Source organism: Xiphophorus hellerii, chromosome 8, assembly GCF_003331165.1.
Source record: "Xiphophorus hellerii strain 12219 chromosome 8, Xiphophorus_hellerii-4.1, whole genome shotgun sequence".
NCBI classification, from domain to species: Eukaryota; Metazoa; Chordata; class Actinopteri; order Cyprinodontiformes; family Poeciliidae; genus Xiphophorus; species Xiphophorus hellerii.
This window is the reverse complement of record NC_045679.1, coordinates 15,168,470-15,189,853: the sequence shown is the minus strand read 5'-3', so window position 1 is coordinate 15,189,853 and position 21,384 is coordinate 15,168,470. Positions and strand designations below refer to the sequence as shown.

The 21,384-nt window shown below is 38.1% G+C and overlaps 2 protein-coding genes across 4 annotated transcripts; one reads left to right on the top strand and one right to left on the bottom strand.

Annotated features, from left to right (window-relative positions):
- The first annotated feature begins 411 nt into the window (after window positions 1–411).
- On the top strand, window positions 412–15,311 carry sgsm1b (small G protein signaling modulator 1b). 2 transcript variants are annotated; one of them, XM_032568882.1, is made up of 25 exons: window positions 412–571; window positions 685–728; window positions 3,114–3,189; window positions 3,838–4,000; window positions 4,797–4,949; window positions 5,257–5,324; window positions 5,407–5,549; window positions 5,638–5,769; window positions 5,849–5,973; window positions 6,057–6,124; window positions 6,205–6,368; window positions 7,661–7,790; window positions 8,238–8,364; window positions 8,447–8,511; window positions 8,611–8,756; window positions 8,836–8,964; window positions 9,054–9,227; window positions 9,380–9,448; window positions 9,723–10,856; window positions 10,938–11,062; window positions 11,922–12,004; window positions 12,106–12,215; window positions 12,446–12,542; window positions 12,652–12,819; window positions 13,313–15,311. In XM_032568882.1, exons 1-25 carry the CDS (start codon window positions 565–567, stop codon window positions 13,399–13,401), a joined length of 3,789 nt encoding a protein of 1,262 aa, XP_032424773.1. In that variant the 5' UTR covers window positions 412–564; the 3' UTR covers window positions 13,402–15,311. The 2 variants fall into 2 exon arrangements, with proteins under 2 accessions (XP_032424773.1, XP_032424772.1); XM_032568881.1 differs by lacking the exon at window positions 412–571 and having other exon boundaries at window positions 578–728.
- Window positions 15,312–15,998: 687 nt separating this feature from the next.
- srsf9 (serine and arginine rich splicing factor 9) lies at window positions 15,999–21,304 on the bottom strand. Of its 2 annotated transcripts, none has more exons than XM_032568883.1 (5): window positions 21,177–21,304; window positions 18,955–19,131; window positions 18,592–18,773; window positions 16,793–16,965; window positions 15,999–16,720 (listed from the first exon to the last, which is right to left on the bottom strand). In XM_032568883.1, the coding sequence occupies exons 2-5, from the start codon at window positions 19,110–19,112 to the stop codon at window positions 16,496–16,498; spliced, it is 738 nt and encodes a 245-aa protein (XP_032424774.1). In that variant the 5' UTR covers window positions 19,113–19,131; window positions 21,177–21,304; the 3' UTR covers window positions 15,999–16,495. The 2 variants fall into 2 exon arrangements, with proteins under 2 accessions (XP_032424774.1, XP_032424775.1); XM_032568884.1 differs by having other exon boundaries at window positions 18,955–19,134; window positions 21,177–21,299.
- Between the last annotated feature and the right edge of the window lie 80 nt (window positions 21,305–21,384).

Here is a 21,384-nt window from a genome sequence, read left to right as displayed (position 1 = left end):
TGCATGTTTCCTTACCTTTAACTTGCTGCTGGTTCACCTGAATTGTAGGACAATAAAGTTTAATTTTCTTTTCTCTTCTTTTCTTTTCTTTTCTTCTCTTTTCTATTCTATTATATTCTATTCTATTCTATTCTATTCTATTCTATTCTATTCTAAAGTGTTTTACATGCAAACGATGGGTTATGATAAACAATAATAGTATATACTAGCAAAAGATTAGCTACAAAACAGTAAATGCGACGAAATTATTTAGTTCTGCCGTGAAGAAATATTGTTAAATTAAATCCCAATAACAGAGAAAAGGGGATTGATGAAGCACATATTTCTTTTTTGTTTAAACATCGGCCAATTATGCCAGTGTATGGGTGTGTGAGAGCGTGGGTTTACGGTGCCTCTGTGGCTTTAAAGGGGTGGTGGTTCGTAGAGAGATAGCACATAGGTTTAATTTAGTCGCTGGGAACATATCTCTGAGCCCAGAGCAGAGCCTCTCTCCTCTTCCACTCGTGTCGCCCTAACAGCTTTCCAGACGTTTCCCAGAAAGCTGCGCTCATCGAGCCCGGAGTGATGGGAGGTTCGGCCCTCGCCGCGCATCATCATCATCTTCTTCTTCATCATCGTCACCATTCCTTTTTTCACTCAGACAGGATCTGATCCGCATAATCACCATGTTTTCTCTTGTGACAGAGGCCGAGACGAGACAGAAACTGCTTCGCAATGTGAAGAAGGAGGTTCGTGACATTGCAAAAATAAATGATTAACGTTCTTATTAGGGTACTTCTCTCTTGCTCGTCTGTTTTCGTGTTTACCGGAGCTTTTAGCAATTAGTGCGTGTGTGTGTGTGTGGATGTCGCTCAGTGGGTCTGGCAACCCCACAGGCCTGTTTATGATAAACCTGGTGGTTTTCCCCCCTTTGTAAATAGATGTGGATGTTGTGATCCCAAATAAAATCGCCCAGCCCGTTTCCTGGTGAAGGTTGGATTGGCGTAAGATGTTGATGATGACGATGGTGGTGATGGTAATGATGACGATAATACAAGTGATGATTGTAAATCGTGCACTTAAAAGAAACCCTGCACCGATTTGTCTCTTTTATTGCAAGACCTGCATTTAAACAAGAAAATAATAGTCCATAAAAACACAATGACCATGTCAATGCTCCAAACTTACAGCTGTGACCTTGCCATCTGCTGAATTTTAGATGTTCCAAACAGCTGCACTATTCAGGCAGCTTGTTTGTTTTTGCACAAAAAGCTGTGGAACAAGGGAGCCTACACTGCATTCAGACTGAGCGGTGACTCTTTGCCTCCCGAAGAAAAGACAAATGTGGGTTGTATCCATGCCTTAGAGAATCTGGTACCTGCAGACTTTTTTCTTTGCTTTCATGCTCGCCCTCACCTGTGACTCACTGCTTCTTAAAAAAAAAAACAATCCATGACTCTTGTAGCTATGATTCTGCAGCTGGGAGGGGCTGAGCTTCAATATATAGATTTGCACAGGTTAATTAAGACACAGAAACAGTAGTCTTAATTTTGTTTTGTTTATTATGCATAAATTAGAGGCAAACACAACCCTAAGCTGTACTTATAGGTGCATTAATGAACTGAACCACAGTTTTGGATACCTTTCATGCAACAAGGTGCTTGCTGCTGAATATATAATGGCATGTAGTTTTGCAATTAGAGGTCCAATCATGACACATAAACATGTAATACATTGTAATATACGTTAAAGCCATATATAATTTTTATATTTCTTCTCATCTAGGGATAATCACAACTTACACTGACTTGGAAATGCAGCAATTAGCTTTCATTTGGTGGTATAACTTTAAATTTTCTTTAATGGTTGAAATGCAGACTTATACTTTGACATATTCTATTTCATGAGTACAAACTGTCTTAATTCAGTAATTAAAAGTATTAAATACCAAATGTAAAAGGGCAAAATTGATCTTGCAAAAGTTTTCATGTCATTTACCTTCCTTTTCCACATTTTGTCCCTCTACTTTAGTGCTTTATTGGAAAATGGATCCAGTAAACCAAGAAAAATACAGTTATGATTGTTAAGCAGAAGGAAAAGGACACATAGCTTTCCAAGTCTTTTCAAATGCCTTAAAATGCCAGAGGATTTTGCTGACATAGTGCAGTTACTTCAATCTGGATAAAGCAAAACTTATATCTTTTGCACTTTGCCCTGGGAAGCCTGCACATTTGGACAGATGGGAAATGAACCAAGGAGTCTTGTAAAATCCAGTTTTCATGGAAATTGCATTTAGGAAAACCTAAGTTTTTTGTGCTCAGACAATAATTCTTAGCTTGTGCTTTAAATGTGGTGTAAAGTAATTTTATGGCAAAATGGACAGGAAGAACAGAATTTTTGTGGGGTTTTTTTCCCTTTCCATTGTAACAGATTGAAATGTTTGTGGTGTTATTCGATAATGCAGGAGACGTGCATCTCACATTTGGTGGGCAGACCACCAGAAACTATATCTTGCAGAGCTGCAGAAAAGTTGAATTGCTAGACTTATCCTTTTGAAGGAAAACACCGAATGTTGAGATAAGATATTTAAAACTAATCAGAGATATCATCAGAAGATAAGGATACTGTTTCCATTTTACCATCACCTCCCGTTGTGTTTGCTGTTATAGCTGTCTCTTGTATTTATTCCAGAATCTTTGGCACAGTTTACAGTGCTATGAAGAACTGCTTCTCTCCTTTCAAATTTGTTCTGTTTTTACTAGACATCACACTTAAATTTTTCAGATCATCAAATAAATCTAAACGCAAAACAAAAATAACACAAGCAAAATACAAAAGGCAATGTGCTGATGCAAGTCTACCTCTGATTAGCACAACTTCAAAACTGAAGGTTTTTTAGGGTGATGGAGTGACCTGGTCAAAGTCTGGATATAAATCAGATCAGAATACTTTAGTGAGACTTTAAGCTAAATGTTTGTACTAAAAAACACTCCGGTATGACTGAATTAAAGAAATTCTGCAAAGAAAAGTGCACAAAACTTCCTACCTGGGATATAAAATCATATTGTATTTACTAAAGGTATCTTTGTTAACACTTTTAGATGTAACAAAAACTGTGTTTTTCTTTTCTTTAGGTGAAGCAGATAATGGAGGAAGCCGTAACGAGGAAATTTGTGCATGCAGACAGCAGCCACATTATCTCCTTCTGTGGTAAACATCTTTCTGCTGCTTATTTTTATTGCCTTGCAACCTGCAGTGAAAGCTATTCCTTTTGTCTGGCAACACTCAAGATTAACAGAATAAAAATATACAGCTTGGAAAAATAAGTATTCAACTTTTGACTTGCATTTTAAAACCATGGACTTTAAATGACAGTCTTTTCTACAACAGTACAGATGTGTCAAGCCCTGCTACCGCCTACAATTTTATCCACAACTTCCTAAAGGTCATGTGCAATTTGTTTAGGCAACACAAGTCTGTATGGTTTGTTTTCTATCATTATGTCTATTCATATTTACTAGGATGGGTGGGTGGATAGATAGCTGCAGTGCATATTAAAGCAGACTGACACCTTTCTAAGGTGTTGATGCTAACCAGGAGTGAGACATGTGTGATTCACCTTTCTCATATCCTAGCAACCATGGACAACCCAGATTTCAGTGTATTTTTCCTCACCCAAGCTGCACTTTTCCTTCCCATGTATTTTTTAATAAAGAAAAAAAAAACCGCAATGGGAATGAAAGTACTTCAGACTTTCAGAAAGATAAACTTTATTGTTCATGAAAAAACAAATCTGCGTAATAAAATAAACTGGAATATTCATACTGATTAAAGCCGTGTGTGATTGTGTGTTTATAGCTGTTGTAGAGGCATGCGTGCTGCATGGACTGAAGCGTCGAATTGCAGGCCTGCTGTGCAGTAATAAGGTCGCTGCACTCTTTATGAAGGTAGGAAAGAGCTTTTCTCCTGCTGAGGAGCTCTGTCGCAAGGTCCAGGAGCTGGAGCAGCTTATTGAAAACAGGTGAAATGACTTCTGACTACCTTTATTTCTCTTTAGCCATTTGTACTCATTTAGTTAGATTTCATACAACCTTATCAAGAAATGAAAAGTGACGTCAATATGCTTTTTTTCATTAATTGATTTTGAGCATTTATTTTATTTATACAACAATTTGGTGAAGGTTTTCATCATGTAGACATTGGGCTGCCTTAAGAGAGTTGGTGAAAAATAGAAAATAAGACGGAGTTGTTTAAATCATTGAAACTGAGGTACTTGATAAAGTGGGTGGAAACTAACCGCAAATCATTGTGGACACATTATTTCCAGATTAAACATGGTGGTGGCAGCAACATGTTGTCAGAATGGATTTCTTCAGTAGGAACGGATGGGTGGAGCTAAATATATAAAATACATGAAAATGCTTTAAGAAAAGCTGTTAGAGGCTGCAGAAGGCTTGAGAATGGCACAGAGCTTCAACAATTAGCCACACACTTCACAAATCTGGGCTTTGAAAACTTGAAAATTGCACAGCAAAACTTGAAAATTTCACACCTCACTTTTCAGATTTTTATTCGTAAGAGTCTTACCCTGTGGTAGCAAATCACTTCAAATTTCATTAAAACACATTGAAATATGAGGTTAGAGCATAATAACATCTGAAAAAGTTCAAGGAATAAAAATACAGATGCAAGAAAAACATTTTTGGGAAGATATTTATGTCTATGGTGTACAAATACTTGTAAAGATAAAAAAATGTGTGGTTATATTGGTTATATCACATAGATTTTATCATTGTGTTTCTTTTTCTGCTCACTAGCAAACAGAACATTTCGTCTCTTAGTAATGACCGCAGTCGGCAGTCAAAGTTACCCAACCTCCCTCCTCAAGCTCTGAAACACCTGTGGATAAGAACAGCTTTGATGGAGAAGCTCCTGGACAAGATTGTTCTGTACTTGGTGGAAAACAGCAGGTATTACATGTTAAATATTGCATTTGCAGTTGAGAGTATTGCTCTTGGTATACCAATATTTGCTTAGGTTTCATTTTCTTAACAAAGAAACTACAAATAGTGTTTTGTTTCTGTTTTATATGTATCCAAACTTACTATTTGATGTTTTATTCAAGATTTCACTTGATTTTCAATATAGTGTACCTCAGCATATGTTTTTTTATTTAATTATGTGCCTACATTATGTATTGTAAAAGCTTTTTTTTTTTTTTTACCAAAACTGTAAAACATTCTGCATGTGCAAATTTGTTTTCACATTTTGCCTTAGTGCATTTTACGATAAAGAAGCCATGCTGATGGATCCTGTGGATGGACCAATCCTTGCATCTCTACTGGGTACTTTCCCTTATTGTGCCAGTTTTTAGCTTCGCAAATAAATATTAAGAAATATTTAAAACAACTATCTTAATTTTTCTAGTTGGGCCTTGTGCACTGGAGTACACCAAAGTTAAGACGGCGGACCATTTCTGGACGGATCCATCTGCTGATGAGCTTGTACAGCGGCATCGAATCCACAGCAGCCACTGTCGGCAGGATTCTCCCTCCAGAAGGCCCGCCTTGGTATGAAGTTCAAAGAGCTTAGTCTTCCCATTAACTTCACCCCTGTTTCCGTAGGTTTATGTTTTATGATTTCTTCTTGAACTACCAGATCCAGAAGAGACAGTCTAGTGGTAGCATGGATGATCGACCTCTCACATGGGTGAGAGAGTACGTGGAGTCCCTCCACCAAAACTCCCGAGCCACTCTTCTGTTTGGGAAGAACAACGTTCTGGTGCAGCCAGTGAGTGTCTTAAATTCGTGCAACAGCACCTACATAGCTTGGTAATCACTCCAATGAGAAATGTTGCTCATGCTTGCAGAGAGACGGCATGGAGGCCATTCCAGGATACCTTTCTCTTCATCAAACTGCAGATCTCATGACCCTGAAGTGGACTCCCAATCAGTTGATGAATGGCAATGTTGGGGAGCTTGATTCTGAAAAGAGGTTAGAACAGTATAACAGTATGGTATTACAAAAAAGTTATTTTTTTTATAATACTGTTGACTGGTTTCCCCTTTGTATTTCAGTGTTTTCTGGGATTATGCGATGACAATTCGTTTGGAGGAGATCGTTTACCTTCACTGTCATCAACAAAGTATGCTAATTCCCCTTTAGTTTTTGTCCCCCCCCCCTGCAAATTTCAGCTATTTATCTGTATGTTGGTGATTTCCTCAGTAAACAGTGGTGGTACTGTAGTTTTGGTGAGTCAAGATGGAATCCAAAGACCTCCACTACATTTTCCCAAAGGGGGTCATCTGCTCCAGTTTCTCACTTGTCTAGAGACTGGCCTGCTACCTCACGGACAGCTGGACCCTCCACTCTGGAATCAGAGAGGAAAGGTTAGCACAACATAACCTAACCAACTTTTTAATGTATTTTTACTCTAAAGAACCCAGATATTCTTAGAAAACTTAGTTCAGATCAGTTTATTTACTTATCAACAGTTCACATAAAATGTGAATACCATGTAAAAACCTTTACAAGGCAAACAGGTCCAAGTTATGTTCAGTTCAGATCGACATTCAGTTAGATTGATTTAAGCTGCCCCAGTACAATCCAACCATATTGGTCATACGGGCCAGGCAAATGGCATCAAGTTGTTAACTTTGCAGTTATGTGTGCATGTGGTGACAGTAGAAACAAATATATCAATTTTAACAGGAGAAAAGAGAATAATGGGCATAGTTAACAGTAGCAACAACTCAATCAATACCTTCACCAACAAAAGAAACACAACAAATGTCAGCAGGACTGAGACAAGTTGACTTTCTGTGGGAGAGAAAACAGAGAAACTACACTCAGGATTATACTAAATTAACAACACTAAGAACTGTCAACAACTGAGTCTGAGGTACTTCCTGTGAAACCAAAAACCAAACAGAGCAGTAAATGTTCACTATTTCAGTGGCTCTTTAAAATATTTAGACAAGAAACAAACATCTAATCACAGAAACACTCATCTAGCAGTACTTTCTTTAGGAAAGTAAGGCAAAGAGATTACACAAAGTTATTAGAATCTATAACACAGCAAAAGCAAAGCAACAAAAAAATAAATAAAGTTCATGTAAGCAAATAGCTCTACTTTGGTGAAGAAAGAGACACAGCTAAATACACCAATATAGATTTTGAAGGTTCAACTTTTTTTGGAGTATGGCTTTCTTTATCCTGTCCATGACAACATAGTGTGTGGTTTAGAAATTTCCAGAATTCAAATACCTACACCTACTGAGTGGAAGATCTTTATTTTAAGAATCAGGACATGAGTCTACAAAATCATTTGCTCTTTGGTATCTTATAATAGAAATAACAAAAACAGCATAAAACTGCATCCAAAAGTGTCTGAAAATGTAATTAAGAATTGATTCCTTGTTAAGGTGTTAATTCCTAAAGTTTAATATGTCTGATTGATTCCTGAGCAGTCATTTGAAAAGGTTGACTTACTGGACTGACAGCCAGAAGAAAGAAAACTGTCAACATTCACAGAAGAACTTCAAAGGACTTTTAAAAAACCTGGACAAATGCTGAGACGAAAGTTGGGTTCAACTAAATCAATTATAAAGACATCAGGGAACTATACATGTTCCATGTATATTTTCAAATGAGTTAGCTTTTTACTCTATCTTTTCTACAGGGAAAGGTTTTCCCCAAACTGCGTAGGAGAAGTCCCCACAGCTCGTGTGATTCCGTGTCAGATAAGGAAGAGGATGAAGCCACTGATTATGTGTTTCGGATCCTCTTCCCAGGCAATCAGATGGAGTTCAGTAAGTGTCTTTAATCTTCTTAATCTGCCTCTTAGTGATGATCCAATAACACATCATTAGAGATTACAGCTGAGATTACTTGGCTCTTTTAATTTGATCTCAGTTTAGTTAAACGATTTTCCCCAGGCATACATATATCTAATTAAGGTCATTCTAATTTCAAAATGCTGCAGTTGTCTGTTTATTGTCTGTATTACGGTAATTCCCCATTATAGTCCTCTTTCCAGCATGGTCTCTTTGCATGGACAAAAAGTAATTTATCTGCCTCATCTCCATCTTTATGCTCTGCTGCAATTTGTTTCCCTCTTCTTTCTTTCAAATCTTCTCTAAGTAGTTTGAAGACATTAACTTTATGTCCAAATTCTGTTTGCATTTCCCCTTCTGTGTGCTTGTTTTTGATGCTGTTTAACACAGAGAGGAAATGATAAATGCTCCTGTACTGTGCAGTGCCTCTTGAGATCATGGATCAGGGCGTTACTATGTGGCAACCAACGCCTAGAAAATCCTCCTGCTCCTCCTGCTCACAGAACGGCTCCTCTGATGGCTCTTTACCTAATGGCTGCAATCATGAAAGGTAAATATGCTCAAAAGATTGACTACAATTAATATTCAAATTGTTCCACTTGACTACATTTTCAATTTTACAACCCTGCCAGGGCTCCTATAAAGCTCCTTTGCGACACAATGAAATACCAAATAATCTCTCGGGCTTTCTATGGATGTGAGTATTAAAAACTAGCCATAATTTTAGCACTAGAATAAAACCAGTCCAGCAGATTTAAGGGAGAGCAATAATTAATCTTTTTTTTTTTGTCCCTAGGGCTCGCATACTGTCGCCATTTATCCACAGTCCGGACGCACCTTTCTGCTTTGGTGAACACCACTATAGTTGATCCAGATATACCGTGTCATGCTAGAGGTGGTCTCTCTGTGGAGGTTTGGGAACGTTTTCTAAAGGACAGCTCTGTAAGGTTCCTATACACTGAACTGGAATAATGTTTATTATTTGTACTGCAAGGCAATTCATGAATAAAAACATTTTTAGGCTTTTGAGGAAAAGGAGATACACAGGCTTGTGTATTTTGGTGGCGTGGCATCATCACTTCGCAAAGAGGTTTGGCCCTTTCTGCTGGGTCATTATCAGTTTACCATGACTGAGAAAGCCAGACTGGAGGTATTTCATATTTCATTCAGATATGAAAAGACATATGTACATATTAGTGTTGTTTTATTTTCTGCTTTCACGGATTTTCTGCGGCTCAGATTGATGATCGTATGCGAGCATTGTATGAACAGACAATGAAGGAGTGGCAGGGCTGTGAGGTCATAGTCCGTCAGAGAGAAAGGGAGAAGCACGCCGAGGCCCTCGCTCGATGTTCCTCAGGAGCCAGCGTAGAACGGGGGCCCATACAGCGGGACTCCACCATCAGCACAGATGTAAGTTTGACCTATGAATATTTAATAAAATGCACTACATAATGTAACCAGTGCCACAACAGGAAAAAAAAGTTGAAATATATTATTTATACCACAATGCAGAAATAATTTGAGTGTTGATTTTTTTCTTGCATCTAATTCTTCCACCCTAGTCATCTCTGAGTAGCAGCTCAGACCAACAAAACGCCCACTCACACAGTGACTCCAGCAGCAGTGCTCAGGTACATTTTCTGTTGGTTTCAACTCAATTGCTAACCATCAATTAATAAACAAATTTGACACAATATTTTTTAAAGTCTCTGAAATGTTGTAGTTAAACTAAAATCAAAATATATTTTCTGTCAACTACTTCCTTAAGTAGCTGAAGTAAGATAATTGCATAAAACGCACAGCAGTTTACTTAAGTTGCTCAATGTCTGGTGTAATTGACATCAGACCATCTCACTTTTGGATCTAGAATGATTTTCTTTCTACTACTTTCTTTTTGTCTTCAAGGTGTTTGAATCAGTTGAGGCCGAACCGATGCCTGAAGGAGAAGAAATGCCACCAATTAGCCTTGTGAAGACCCCAGAAGGTCCACAGCCTTCCACCAGTGAATCCTCCACCCTTGCTGTGTCAATTGAACAACCACTTCCAGATAATGCTACTGTACCTGAGTTAACAGAAGAACCTGCAGCCAAAGTATCTGAAATTGTCAATGAAGAAACTGTCATAGTATCAGACCCAGCAATCAGTGAATCTGCTGGTCAAGATATCAAACTCCCAGATCTTGAGGAAGAAGCTGTGATCCCAAAGAATGAGGTTAATGAAAAAAGTGAAGTTGCTGCAGAGACAGGAATAAATAATTCCAAAGAGACATCTGCAGCTGAGAGTGAAGAGCTCACGACTCATGAAGTTGTAAAAGAAGTAGACATGAATACGAACGTGAAGTCAGCTCCAGAAAACACTAATGTCCTGAAGCTGGAAACGGAAGTACACAACGAATATTTCCAAGCACCTCCACTTGGAGAAACTTTGACTCTTCAAGCAAACAAGAGCAAAGATCTGGAAGGTGAAAGCTCGTGTCCAGCAACATTAAGAGAAAAGGATGATCCCCAAAGTGACAAAAAGCCACAGGATTCTAAAAAACCTGAAAATACAGAAACAACCGTTTGTGACTTTGCTGAAACCAAAAAAGCCACAGAGATGCAACTTGAGAAACCTGGTTCAAACTCTCCAGTCAGACAAGTACTAAATGCCCTGCAGACTGCCTCAAGAGGCAGCTTTTCATTATCGTGTCACTCTCGGCAGTCCCCAGACGCAGTGGATTCAGACGATTCTCCCTCTGCCTTGGAGATGGAGGACATTCCTGCAGGGATAACATGTGTGACTTCAGAAGACGTTAAGCCCAGGCTTTTGATAGGGCTTGCTGCTCCTCCCATCTCCCTGGCCCAAAGGGAGAAAATGGCGTCAGAGAGGCTTGCCCAAGATCATCATCTGGACACGGCATGCAACACCAGTCCTGAGTGCACTGACCTGGGTCTTTCTGAGGAAGAGGCTGAGATGGACAATGTGCTTACTGAACCAGAATCTGCAGATACGGGAGGTGTGACCAAATATGAAGAATCCTCGGAGGAACAGACCTATTCTGTAAGCATTGCACAATGTAAAGACATTCTTTACCTCTGTTTCAAACATACTCTAACAACTTTGGTGTCATTTTTTGTTTAGCAAGAAACACTCGACATGTACTTGATCAACTTACATCGCATTGACAAAGATGTCAGACGTTGCGACAGAACATACTGGTACTTTACTGCTGAGAATCTGGAGAGGTTGCGTAACATCATGTGCAGGTAAACTTGTTGCACTGATAAATAAACAACATGTTTTCTTTATTGTAACTATGCTTCTTGGTAATAAGTATCAGTAAAAACCTGTTTATTGTTCTATTGAATTATAAATAAATTTGTGGATTGGGCATCAGATTTGAGTTTGTAAGGTAAGCCAAAGAAAATGTTACCAAACCCTCTCCTCCAACGACAAACACCATTTGGTGGAGACAGTGTGATAGTATAGGGTGGCATTTCCTTCACTAGAAAAAAATAAGTTTGTCATCACTGGAGACAATCTTATTCGGAGAGATACTGAGATGAGATTTTTCTGCCACTGGCAATTCCATGTGTCCACTTTTAGAGAGTGAACTTGGCCTAGTCAAGAGTGACCAATGCAACCACACTGACAAACGTGCGACCAGTGCTGGTTTAATAAGAGAATACCATCCCAGAGCAGACCAAGCTGCTCACTCACCAGCATAAGGACGAGGTGTCAGGCTGTACTGGTTTTATACGGTTCTTCCATGCAAAACCATGGAAGAACCTATTTGTTAAATGAATAAATTGTATGACTGCCATTATGTCACATTTATTGAAAACTACAAAAAAAAAAATTTCTATTAGCAAAGAGGACTAGTCAAGTTATTCAAAACTTTCATATTCATCTTTGCTGTTCAACCCTTATAAGCATTTCCCTAAAAATTGTGGCACCAATAAAGAAAAGGAAACAGGCTTTCCAAAGGTATAAGATTTATTGCTAAGAAGATTGCTACAATAAATGCAATTTGACTTAGTATTTGTTCTACATATATCTATAAAGCTGTGCTTAACTCCCAAGGGCAAATCTAATGAAACGTTGAAAATGTGGCTATCATTACAGTTACGTGTGGCAGCATCTGGAGACGGGATATGTGCAGGGCATGTGTGATTTATTGGCTCCTCTCCTGGTTATTCTAGATGATGGTCAGTAAAATGTAAAGTGCAAACTTTGAGTTTGGATTAGTGCACATGCAGGACCCACGTCGTTTGAGTATGTTAATGTCTGTGTTGGGGAATGTTCACAGAGGTAATGGCATTCAGCTGCTTCACCGAACTGATGAAGAGGATGAACCAGAATTTTCCACATGGAGGTGCCATGGATACTCACTTTGCCAATATGCGATCACTCATACAGGTTTGTTTCCTTTCTTTCCCAAGTAAGTTATTTTTGTGTGTGAAATGAATTACATACTGATTAAATTCACTGAAACTTTCAGTTAAGTACAAGAATTCCAGTGTATAAGCTTCTCCAGAGCTGGACAATAATGCATAGTTTATAATGCCGGTTATATCAGATTCTCAGGTTGTATCAATGTATAAGGTCTGACACACACTCATGTTGATTCTCTGGTTCTCCATGGACAGATCCTGGATTCTGAACTGTTTGAGCTGATGCAGCAGAATGGAGACTACACTCACTTCTACTTCTGTTACCGTTGGTTCCTTCTTGACTTTAAAAGAGGTGGGAAGGAAAATAGAATCGTCCATGTTTGAGCATCCAACCTTATCAATTCATCATATGCTGTATAAAGTATGATTATCAGGGACTGTGTTATTCTTTTTCCAAACAGAAATGGTGTATGATGATGTGTTCTCTGTGTGGGAAACAATCTGGGCAGCCAAGCACACATCTTCTGAGCACTTTGTGCTTTTCACTGCTCTTGCCCTAGTGGAGATGTACAGAGACATCATTCTTGAAAATAACATGGACTTCACAGACATCATCAAGTTTTTCAATGGTAAGATGGCGAAGGATGAATACTGAAGCCTTTGATGTCTTGGCTCGTTTCCAATCATGAACTCCGAATTTCTCAGCGTTTTTGCATTTTCTGATCATTTTCATGTTGGAGAACCCAGTTATGTCCACATTTCAACCATCTTGCTGTTGATTTTAAAGTATTACCCATATTAATCCATCTATCCTTTTGCATTATGAAAAGTAGATGGAACTACAGGCATAAAAACAGGTCGACAGCAATGTACTCAGAGCAATATACTGTAGCGCATTGTCTAGAAATAGTGAGAAATGGTGTTACTTCTGCAGTGTATTTAGATAACTGCTTCGAGCAAATCTTAAAACTGATGCGTAAAGTAATAAAGAAGTTGCATGGTCTCTGTTTGAAAGCTTTTTTAAAAAAAGTGTTGATATAACTACGTTGACAAAAATGTAGACTAAAATAATTGACATCTTGTATTTTGCCAGCCAATCTAACTTCTGTCCTCTATTCTCAGAAATGGCAGAGCGGCATGACGTCCCGAAGGTCTTGATGAAAGCCCGAGAACTTGTCCACCAAGTTCAGACTCTCATAGAAAACAAGTAACACTAAAAATGCTGCATCCCATGACCCCATGATTGGTGTACAACATTGTTTCAAAGATCCTGGCACATGAAGACGTCAACTAAAGCATTGGGTTGGAGGTCATTAACGCTGCTCATTATCCAAACTGTGGTTGTAAAGCAACCTCTCGCCAGTTGCTCCTCTATATTCAGGAGACACAAGCATTGCCAGTAGATTTATTTTTGAAGTGTTATTGTTCACCCAGTGAATGTGCCCTTGTAGATGTTGCTTCAGGATGTTATTTAGCCTTAAACTTTGAAGTTTGTTTTCAGGGATACAGCAACCAAATTCATCACTCTCTTTAAAATATGTTATTTCACCTGACACCATGAGCATTTTCACAGAATTGAATTGTAGCTGCCATTGTTAATCATCTTGTTGAAAACATTATTGTTTATTTGATATAGTGTCATTACATAATTTGGATGAGCAAATGATTGTGTCCAAATTGCATGTAGACATCCTTGCTCTGCTTTCGGACCTGGGACACTTAATCTTCTGTCTTGTGCCTCCGATGCGCTCAAGCCTTGAAAACATGCAGACCCAAACTCGGTGCAGCCCAGCATGAATGAGCATATTTTGGTTGTAGACATGGTTCAAACATTTCCACTGGTAGCTTCAGCCTTTATTCTTCTGCCCTCATTCTCCGACATCCCCTAAGCATTGATTTAGAGATGATTCAGCTCGCTTGAGTTTGTACTTTGACTCAGATGTCAGTTTTTATTTCTGTGCAGGCCAGTGCTTCTCAGAAATCCACCTGTTCACCTGCAGACATTTATTGCATTCACTCATTCTATAAACTTACATAAGAGCTCCGTTTATGTTGCCGTTGAGGATGAAAACATCAGCTGGTGACGCTCATTAAATCCAACAAGTGCGGCACCAACAGATTCTGCTTCAGTGCACGATCAGGCGAGTGACGCGAGGATAAGTTTCAGAGGTGAAAAACACGACCGTGCCTCCTCAACACGTTAAACTCCCATCTTTTGCTTGTACCTCACAGATTCATTTTTGTTCTACCATCATGGTCAAATTAGCAGTCAGGATCTCTCTTCTCTTCATCTATACCACAACAATATTGTGTTCTTTTTTTCTTAATTACAAGTGTACATGCTCACCACTGAGGCTTTATCTATGAAGAGTAATCCTGATTTTTTATGACTTTATACCCAAAGTATTTTACCATGACTCATTATGTTGTTTATTCTAAAACTTAGTTTGATCTTAGTGAAGACATTCAATGATATTTTGAGTTGCTACTGATTGATAATGCTCTTACATATACTAGAAAAAGCACAGAAAAAGTTTTCTTAAACATTTCGTCTCATATGTCAGCTTTCAGAGATGAAAAACTGTAACATTTAATAGAAGTGCATGTCCTTGAGTGCATTATTCCTGGAGATTTTGATCCCAACATATGGACACCTTTTTTGAGGGGGAGGATAACCTTAATAACTTGAAAATATCTAAAGATAAACATAACATCTTGAAAAAGATCAGTTTTGTCAGATAAAAATGCTGTTTGTGCTACATCACAATTGCAAAATATCCGATACACATTTGTGTTGGTTCATTGATGTGGCTTAAGTTCCAGTGTTTTGGTATCACTGCTAACGTGTCCCCATACAAACTAAAAACTGCCTGAATATCGCTTCTTGTGTGTTGCTGTTTGTGATCAGAAGATATAAAATGTGTTGAAGCAGATTTATTGTACAAATACTTAGCTGGTACATATTTAATAAATGCAATACAATGTCTGTATATCAGTTAAGTCTAAATAATGATGAAAACATAAAGCATATTCATGGAAATATATTTATTTTTTTCTGTCTTCTGAAATGGTCCCAAGTATAATTAATTTATTGTGTATTAAAAATATTCTATTTTGCATCTGATGTGCCTTGTGTGTATTTTATGGGAAACCTGCCATTTAAATGAAAATTAATATATATGAAGGTATGTTAAACTTTCGCCACCTTTAGCGTGAGACATAACCAGCTTAGTTGAAATAAAATGATATCAGTTAAGAGTTCATAAACACAAACATCAATTAAAGTACAAGGTTTAAATATCTTTCTGAGAATTACCCATTTGCATCATTTCAGTTAAAAGCATTATTTTTCCAGAGAAATGACAGTGGATAGAAAAAGGATCCCACTGAGCAACTGTATCTGTAATATAAAAGTTTTTTACAGCAATGTATGCATATCTTGGCAGAAAAAAAGTGTGCAACCTAACAGATTTGTTTTTTAAACTGTCGAGGACCAATATGACATTATATGTGCAAAAGATTTTTAATTTATTTACCACGGTCTCACTTTTTTTGTTTCAAAAACTGTCAAGAAGACAATGTGTGCAGACTTTTGAGAGTCACTGTTCTGGATTTGTTTTCATCAATTTGAACACATAAATGCAACTGACCAAAAAACTGCAGATAGAAACCAAATAAAATTACAAAAATTCCTGGAAAAATAATACTTTTATTCAATTCCATACTTTCCTGAATGCTTATAAACAAAGTCGTTTTTAAATATAAATGTTTTGTGGAATTGATTTGCCTTTTCAAAAATGAAACTGTCCCAATAAGAGTTTGTATTTTATTGGTAAAGAACAACAAATTATACTTCAGGTCACTTTAATCAATTGTTCACACATTAAAAGAAGAAAAAAAAAAAACAGTCTCCCAGACAACAGCTAAAAGGCTCACAAATGATTAACATCGTTGAGAGGAAAAAAAATTTAAAATTCCTAAAACAAAATATCTAAAGTGGGAAAATGAATTTGATCAATTTAACAACACAAAATCACGTCTGAGCAAGTTTTTGTGAACAGCCAAGAAATTAAGTACCAAAGTAGACAAAAGAATGTCGACTTAAGAATTGCCAACCCTGTTTTGAAATAACTAAAACTAAAAACAGAAAAACTTAAAGGCTGCAGAAAGAGTAGGCTGTCGTGGGTTTTCTGGCCATGGAATGCATTTATACCAAAATAGGGACGAGGATGTCTGAAGTAAAACAGACAAAATGGTAAAAAATGCAGAAATTTGAAATATTTCCTCCAGATGTTACTGAGGCCTCTATCTGTAATGACGTGGAGGTGGGCTATGGTGAGGTGGGGGGTGCCTCCTCGGAGGTGGACTATGCCTTAACATGGGATGGCGTGGAGGTGACGGGTAGCGAGGGGGAGATCCTCTGTTAAAATACGGAGGAGAATAGCGGCCTCGGGATCTGGAACGAGAACGTGAACGACCCCAGTTGGCACCGCCTCTCTCCTCATAAACTCGGATATACGAGGTCTCACCCTGCAAAAAATGTTCAATAAATTACACATATGAACAACAGTTTCTGTTTTCACCATCACTGATGACACATACCTGATGCGAACGAAACTCTGTCCGGTCAAGTCGGCGTAGAGCGTACTCCATATCCTCCCTACGGAGAAACTCCACTACGCCCTCACCATCTCTCTGTACATCTGCGAAACAAACATCTCCTGCTTCTCGCATGTGATCCTTCAGATCCTGCCAGCTTCCAGTAGATGGTAACCCTTTGGAGGAGAGGGCAAATATGATAAAAAAATATTTAAGAAATAAATGACAACAGAAATAAATTTGGTTTGGTTGACCAAAGTGTAAAGTTTTAAGGAACGTAGTTAAAAATGAAGCCTGAATGACATTTTAAAAATCACATTCATGAAGTTCTTTATGAAACAAATGCAAACTTTGATTAACTCACTTGAAATGTTAGCTTAAGTACTGATTCAGGAGTTGAATTGGAGCTTCTTTAATCATTTACAGTTTCACCTTGGAGAAGTTACTTATTGATAAGTGTAATGCCAACTCCTGAGCTGCAGTTGCTTAAAATGCAGACTGACTTCAAATGTGACAAGACCATTTTAAAATGTAACTATCAACCTGTGTGTTATGTCAACATTTTGTGAGTGTGGAAAAACAACAGATAAAAGATACACAATGATAAAATTACACCTACCAGTCACTACAGCAGGAGTTTAGGATTATTCAGGCAACATGATCGGTTTTTGTTTAGTTTCAGTTTTCATGATCTGAGAAGCAGACTTCAGCTCATCCATTCAGTCCCCTTGACTTCCAGTCCAAGAGAAAACATATCTGCCTATGACTCACGACATCCTTTACTATTTCCCTTGTCCTCCAGTCCGCCATAAGAGAGAGATAGTATTATTTGTCAACAACTTTTGAGATCCATTTTCCTCTAGTCCGCCATGAGAGAGAGATTTCATTATGCGTCTACAACTTTTGGCATCCTTTTCCTCTAGTTTGCCATGAGAGAGAGAAATGTCTGTCTATAACACTTGGGATCCATCTACTACGCCCTTGTCCTCCAGTCCACGGCGAGAGAGAGAGTGAAATATTTGTCAGACCTTTGGCATCCATCTACAGAACCCTCGTCCTCCAGTCCTCCAAGAGGGAAAAATATCTGTCTACAACTTTTGGCATCCATCTACAAAGCCCTTGTCCTCCTCTCCATAATGATAGAGAGAAATATTTGTCTACAATCCTTGGATCCATCTACTAGGCCCTTGTCTTCCTGTCCGCCATGATAGAGAGAAATATTTGTCTACAATCCTTGGATCCATCTACTAGGCCCTTGTCCTCCTGTCCACCATGATAGAGAGATTTTTGTCTACAATTGTTGGATTCATCTAATAGGCCCTTGTCTTCCTGTCCGCCACGATAGAGAGAAATATTTGTCTATAATCCTTGGATCCATCTACTAGGCCCTTGTCCTCCAGTCCGCCATAAAAGAGAGAAATATTTGTCTATAAATTTTGGGGTCCATTTATGAGGCCCTGGTTCTCCAGTCCACCTTGAGAGAGAGTGAAATTTTTGTCTACAATTTTTGGGATCCATCTACCAGGCCCTTGTCCTGCTGTCCACCATGAGAGAGAGAAGTATCTGTATACATCTTTTGGTGTCCATGTACGAAACCCTTGTCCTCCTCTCCACAATGAAAGAGAAATATTTGTCTACACCCTTTGGGGTCCATTTACTGGGCCCTTGTCCTCCTGTCCGCCATGAGAGAGAAGAAATGATATCTGACTATGACTCCTATATTCCTAACAGTCCCTTTAATTTGTCGTCGCAGCATAACAGAGATTAATATCATTGGGCCACGACTCACAGCATCCACCTACCAGTCACTATGACCCGAAATTCGGATCTTCGAGTTGGGGGTCCAAACCTTCCTCTCTGTCCTCCTCCTCCAAAACCTCCCATTGGACCAGTTTTGGCAGCAGAGGATCGAGGATACTCTACACGTAGCTTGGAGTTCCCATATGCATATCCATTTCTTCCAAAGACAGCATCCTCAGCATCCCTAAGAGAAGAGAGCAAATAACTCCTTACCAAAATACACCCAGTGGGCAAAAGTTGGATTTGGTGCCTCCATCCATTTCCTGCTGGCGATTGATTATTGGAGTAGAGTTGTACCACAAAATCAAAGTTGTCCAACAAGGAGATTCTGATTCGACTTGCCAGAGACCGTCCCAAAAACTCACCGTGGATCCTCGAACCGGATGAAGGCAAAAGGAACAGTTCCTCTGTTATTCTTCAATTCTATTTCTCGGATTTTTCCATATTTGAAGAAGAGATCCTCTATGTCTCTCTCCTGGACGTCCATGGGGAGATTTCCAACATAGATCCGGCCGTCAGACATGTTGAATGACTGGATAGCACTGCTGACACAGAATAGGGGCAACTGCAGACTGTAAGTGCACCTCTTGCTTTCAGAAACAGCTGTGGAAATGGTCCTCTTCCAAATCCATACACTTAGTCCATTGGAGGCCAATTCCTTAATTTAGACAAAGATCTGTAAATCTGTAATCTGTAAACCGGAGACGAAGTCACAACAGTAGTAAATGACGAGGTCAAGAAAAAAAAGTCTCAGAACTCTGGATCCAAGCCTGAAACTTTAAAAGAGGGTAGAAAATGTTTAATAAGAAACAGCATTTTTAGGCAGTTGAAATTATTGCATAGTGTTAGCATTCATATAAAAATTAACAAAATCCTTAAATGTTGTGAGCAGAGAGTGATAAAAACTCTAAAGTGCTTTGTGGAGAAAGGAGCAGAGTAACTATCATAATGCTACATCACTTCTAAAAACCTACATACTTCTAAATGCTGTTCCTTGGATATTTCTAATCCCTAATTAGAAATTCTGCGTACTATTAAAAAAAATAATGAATTAGACGTTGGTTTTTAAACAGTCAAATAAGTCGTTTCTTCCATTTTTCCCCCTTTCACAAAATGTTTTACAATTTTGGTCATTTTGTATCAGACTCTCTTTTGGTAGGAAAGGGAGACCGACTCTTACTGGAGCTTCCATGCTAATAACCACAGTAATGTTTCGTAGGTGCTTTGACAACCAGTAACTTACACCATGTTCTATTATAGGAAGAGACTTTACTGTAGCAAAATGTAGTTATTAGTAGTTTATCATGGGCAAGATGCTCAGAGCAGGGATGACAAAAATAATGATTTATAGCAAAATATTGTCTGAAAACAAAACTGCTAAATTTCACTCAAGATGATTAGCAGGTTTTGTTAAATAAATAAGCCGCCCTTAATGTTTTTCAATGCTTACATTTCAAAAATCATGAGTTTGCATATGCACACACCCGCATAATAAGCCTGTGTTTCCGTCAAAAACATTTTTATATATGTCAATTAGACTAATTAACAAATATGTTGCAATAAAAAAAAACACACCAACAGTTTTTTTTTATTTGACACAAACTACTATCTGCTGGTGTTATTAATTGTGAAAATAAATTTCTAGAACAAATTAACCAAATCTTTTAGCTGAATAAAAGATTTAATTAAAGTTCAATTGTTTTTATTGTAATCACTAATACAGCAGAATAATTGTCAGCTTTTGCTCAACATCTCAAGTCAATTCGTGAAAAATATTTTACATTTAACTAAGCAATTTGTGTAATCTTTAGACACCACTATTTTACAGATTTCGATTTAAATTGAGGGAAATAAATAATCCAACAAATGGAAATTTAAAAACATCAATTTGTTATAGTTCAATAGAAAACACACAAAAAATGCACCGTGAAATATTTAGAATACATCAAAAATAAAAATAGCTGATAAGATAAACCAAAGATTTTTTTTTAACTGGCACACCTATTCAAGTTCCAGTGCTTTTCTAAAAGGCTGATTTTCTTTTATACTATTCAGAACGAAGACGTTTCCAAGGCCTTCTTGAGAAATCATCTATGATGAACCGACCAGACCTGTTTTTCTACTAAATGAAGATTAACACGTAGCGCTAACTGAAAGCATACAACCACGGCCTAGAATATCAGATTTATTTATAACGTTTTCAGCATGTAGTTACACCATAAAACTGCAACAACACCAAATAAATGTGGAGGCTAAAGCTAATAAACACGACAGAGACGTTGCTGCTACGACTAACAAGATATAGCAGGCATTAAAATGTTTCATTTCTTTCTGTAGTCCACATATTTGGTTTATTGACCGTGTAACCTCACTCATTTAGCAGGATTTCTGTTTTGTATCGACTTGAGCCTGAATATGTTCGTTGGATACGCAAGTAACATTTCTTTGTTGATCAGCTAACCTGGCTAAGAATCTGCCACTGCGGCTAAAATGCACCAATATTTCTGTCAGTCTATAACAGCAGTATTACTTAGTACACCATGTATGTTGTGATGAAAACTAATTACGACTAAAACAGTACAATTACCTTTCAAAGACGTTTATAACACCTAAGTGTTGTTGTTTGCTCGCTACTACTCAAGGCACACACCTTCTTCCGTGTTAGCAACGTTAGCTTCTTCTTCTTCTTGAGTTTGCGGCAAGTGTGGATACTTCGTTGTGCATTACCGCCCCCAGAGGCAAAAGTGCCTCTACATATTTCTTTGCTTCCTGGAAAGGGAATGACTAAATTTAAT

Bases quoted from the DNA above. Each gene is read 5' to 3' on its own strand.
- sgsm1b (XM_032568881.1), top strand. From the start codon at position 666: ATGTTTTCTCTTGTGACAGAGGCCGAGACGAGACAGAAACTGCTTCGC. The intron at 8,365-8,446 runs GTAAATATGCTC...CAACCCTGCCAG, and splicing joins AATGGCTGCAATCATGAAAG to GGCTCCTATAAAGCTCCTTT. The intron at 10,857-10,937 runs GTAAGCATTGCA...TTTTTTGTTTAG, and splicing joins CGGAGGAACAGACCTATTCT to CAAGAAACACTCGACATGTA.
- srsf9 (XM_032568883.1), bottom strand. From the start codon at position 19,112: ATGTCTGACGGCCGGATCTATGTTGGAAATCTCCCCATGGACGTCCAG. The intron at 16,966-18,591 runs GTAGGTGGATGC...TCTCCTCCAAAG, and splicing joins ATTTCGGGTCATAGTGACTG to GGTTACCATCTACTGGAAGC. The intron at 16,721-16,792 runs GTATGTGTCATC...CATTTTTTGCAG, and splicing joins CAGAGTTTCGTTCGCATCAG to GGTGAGACCTCGTATATCCG.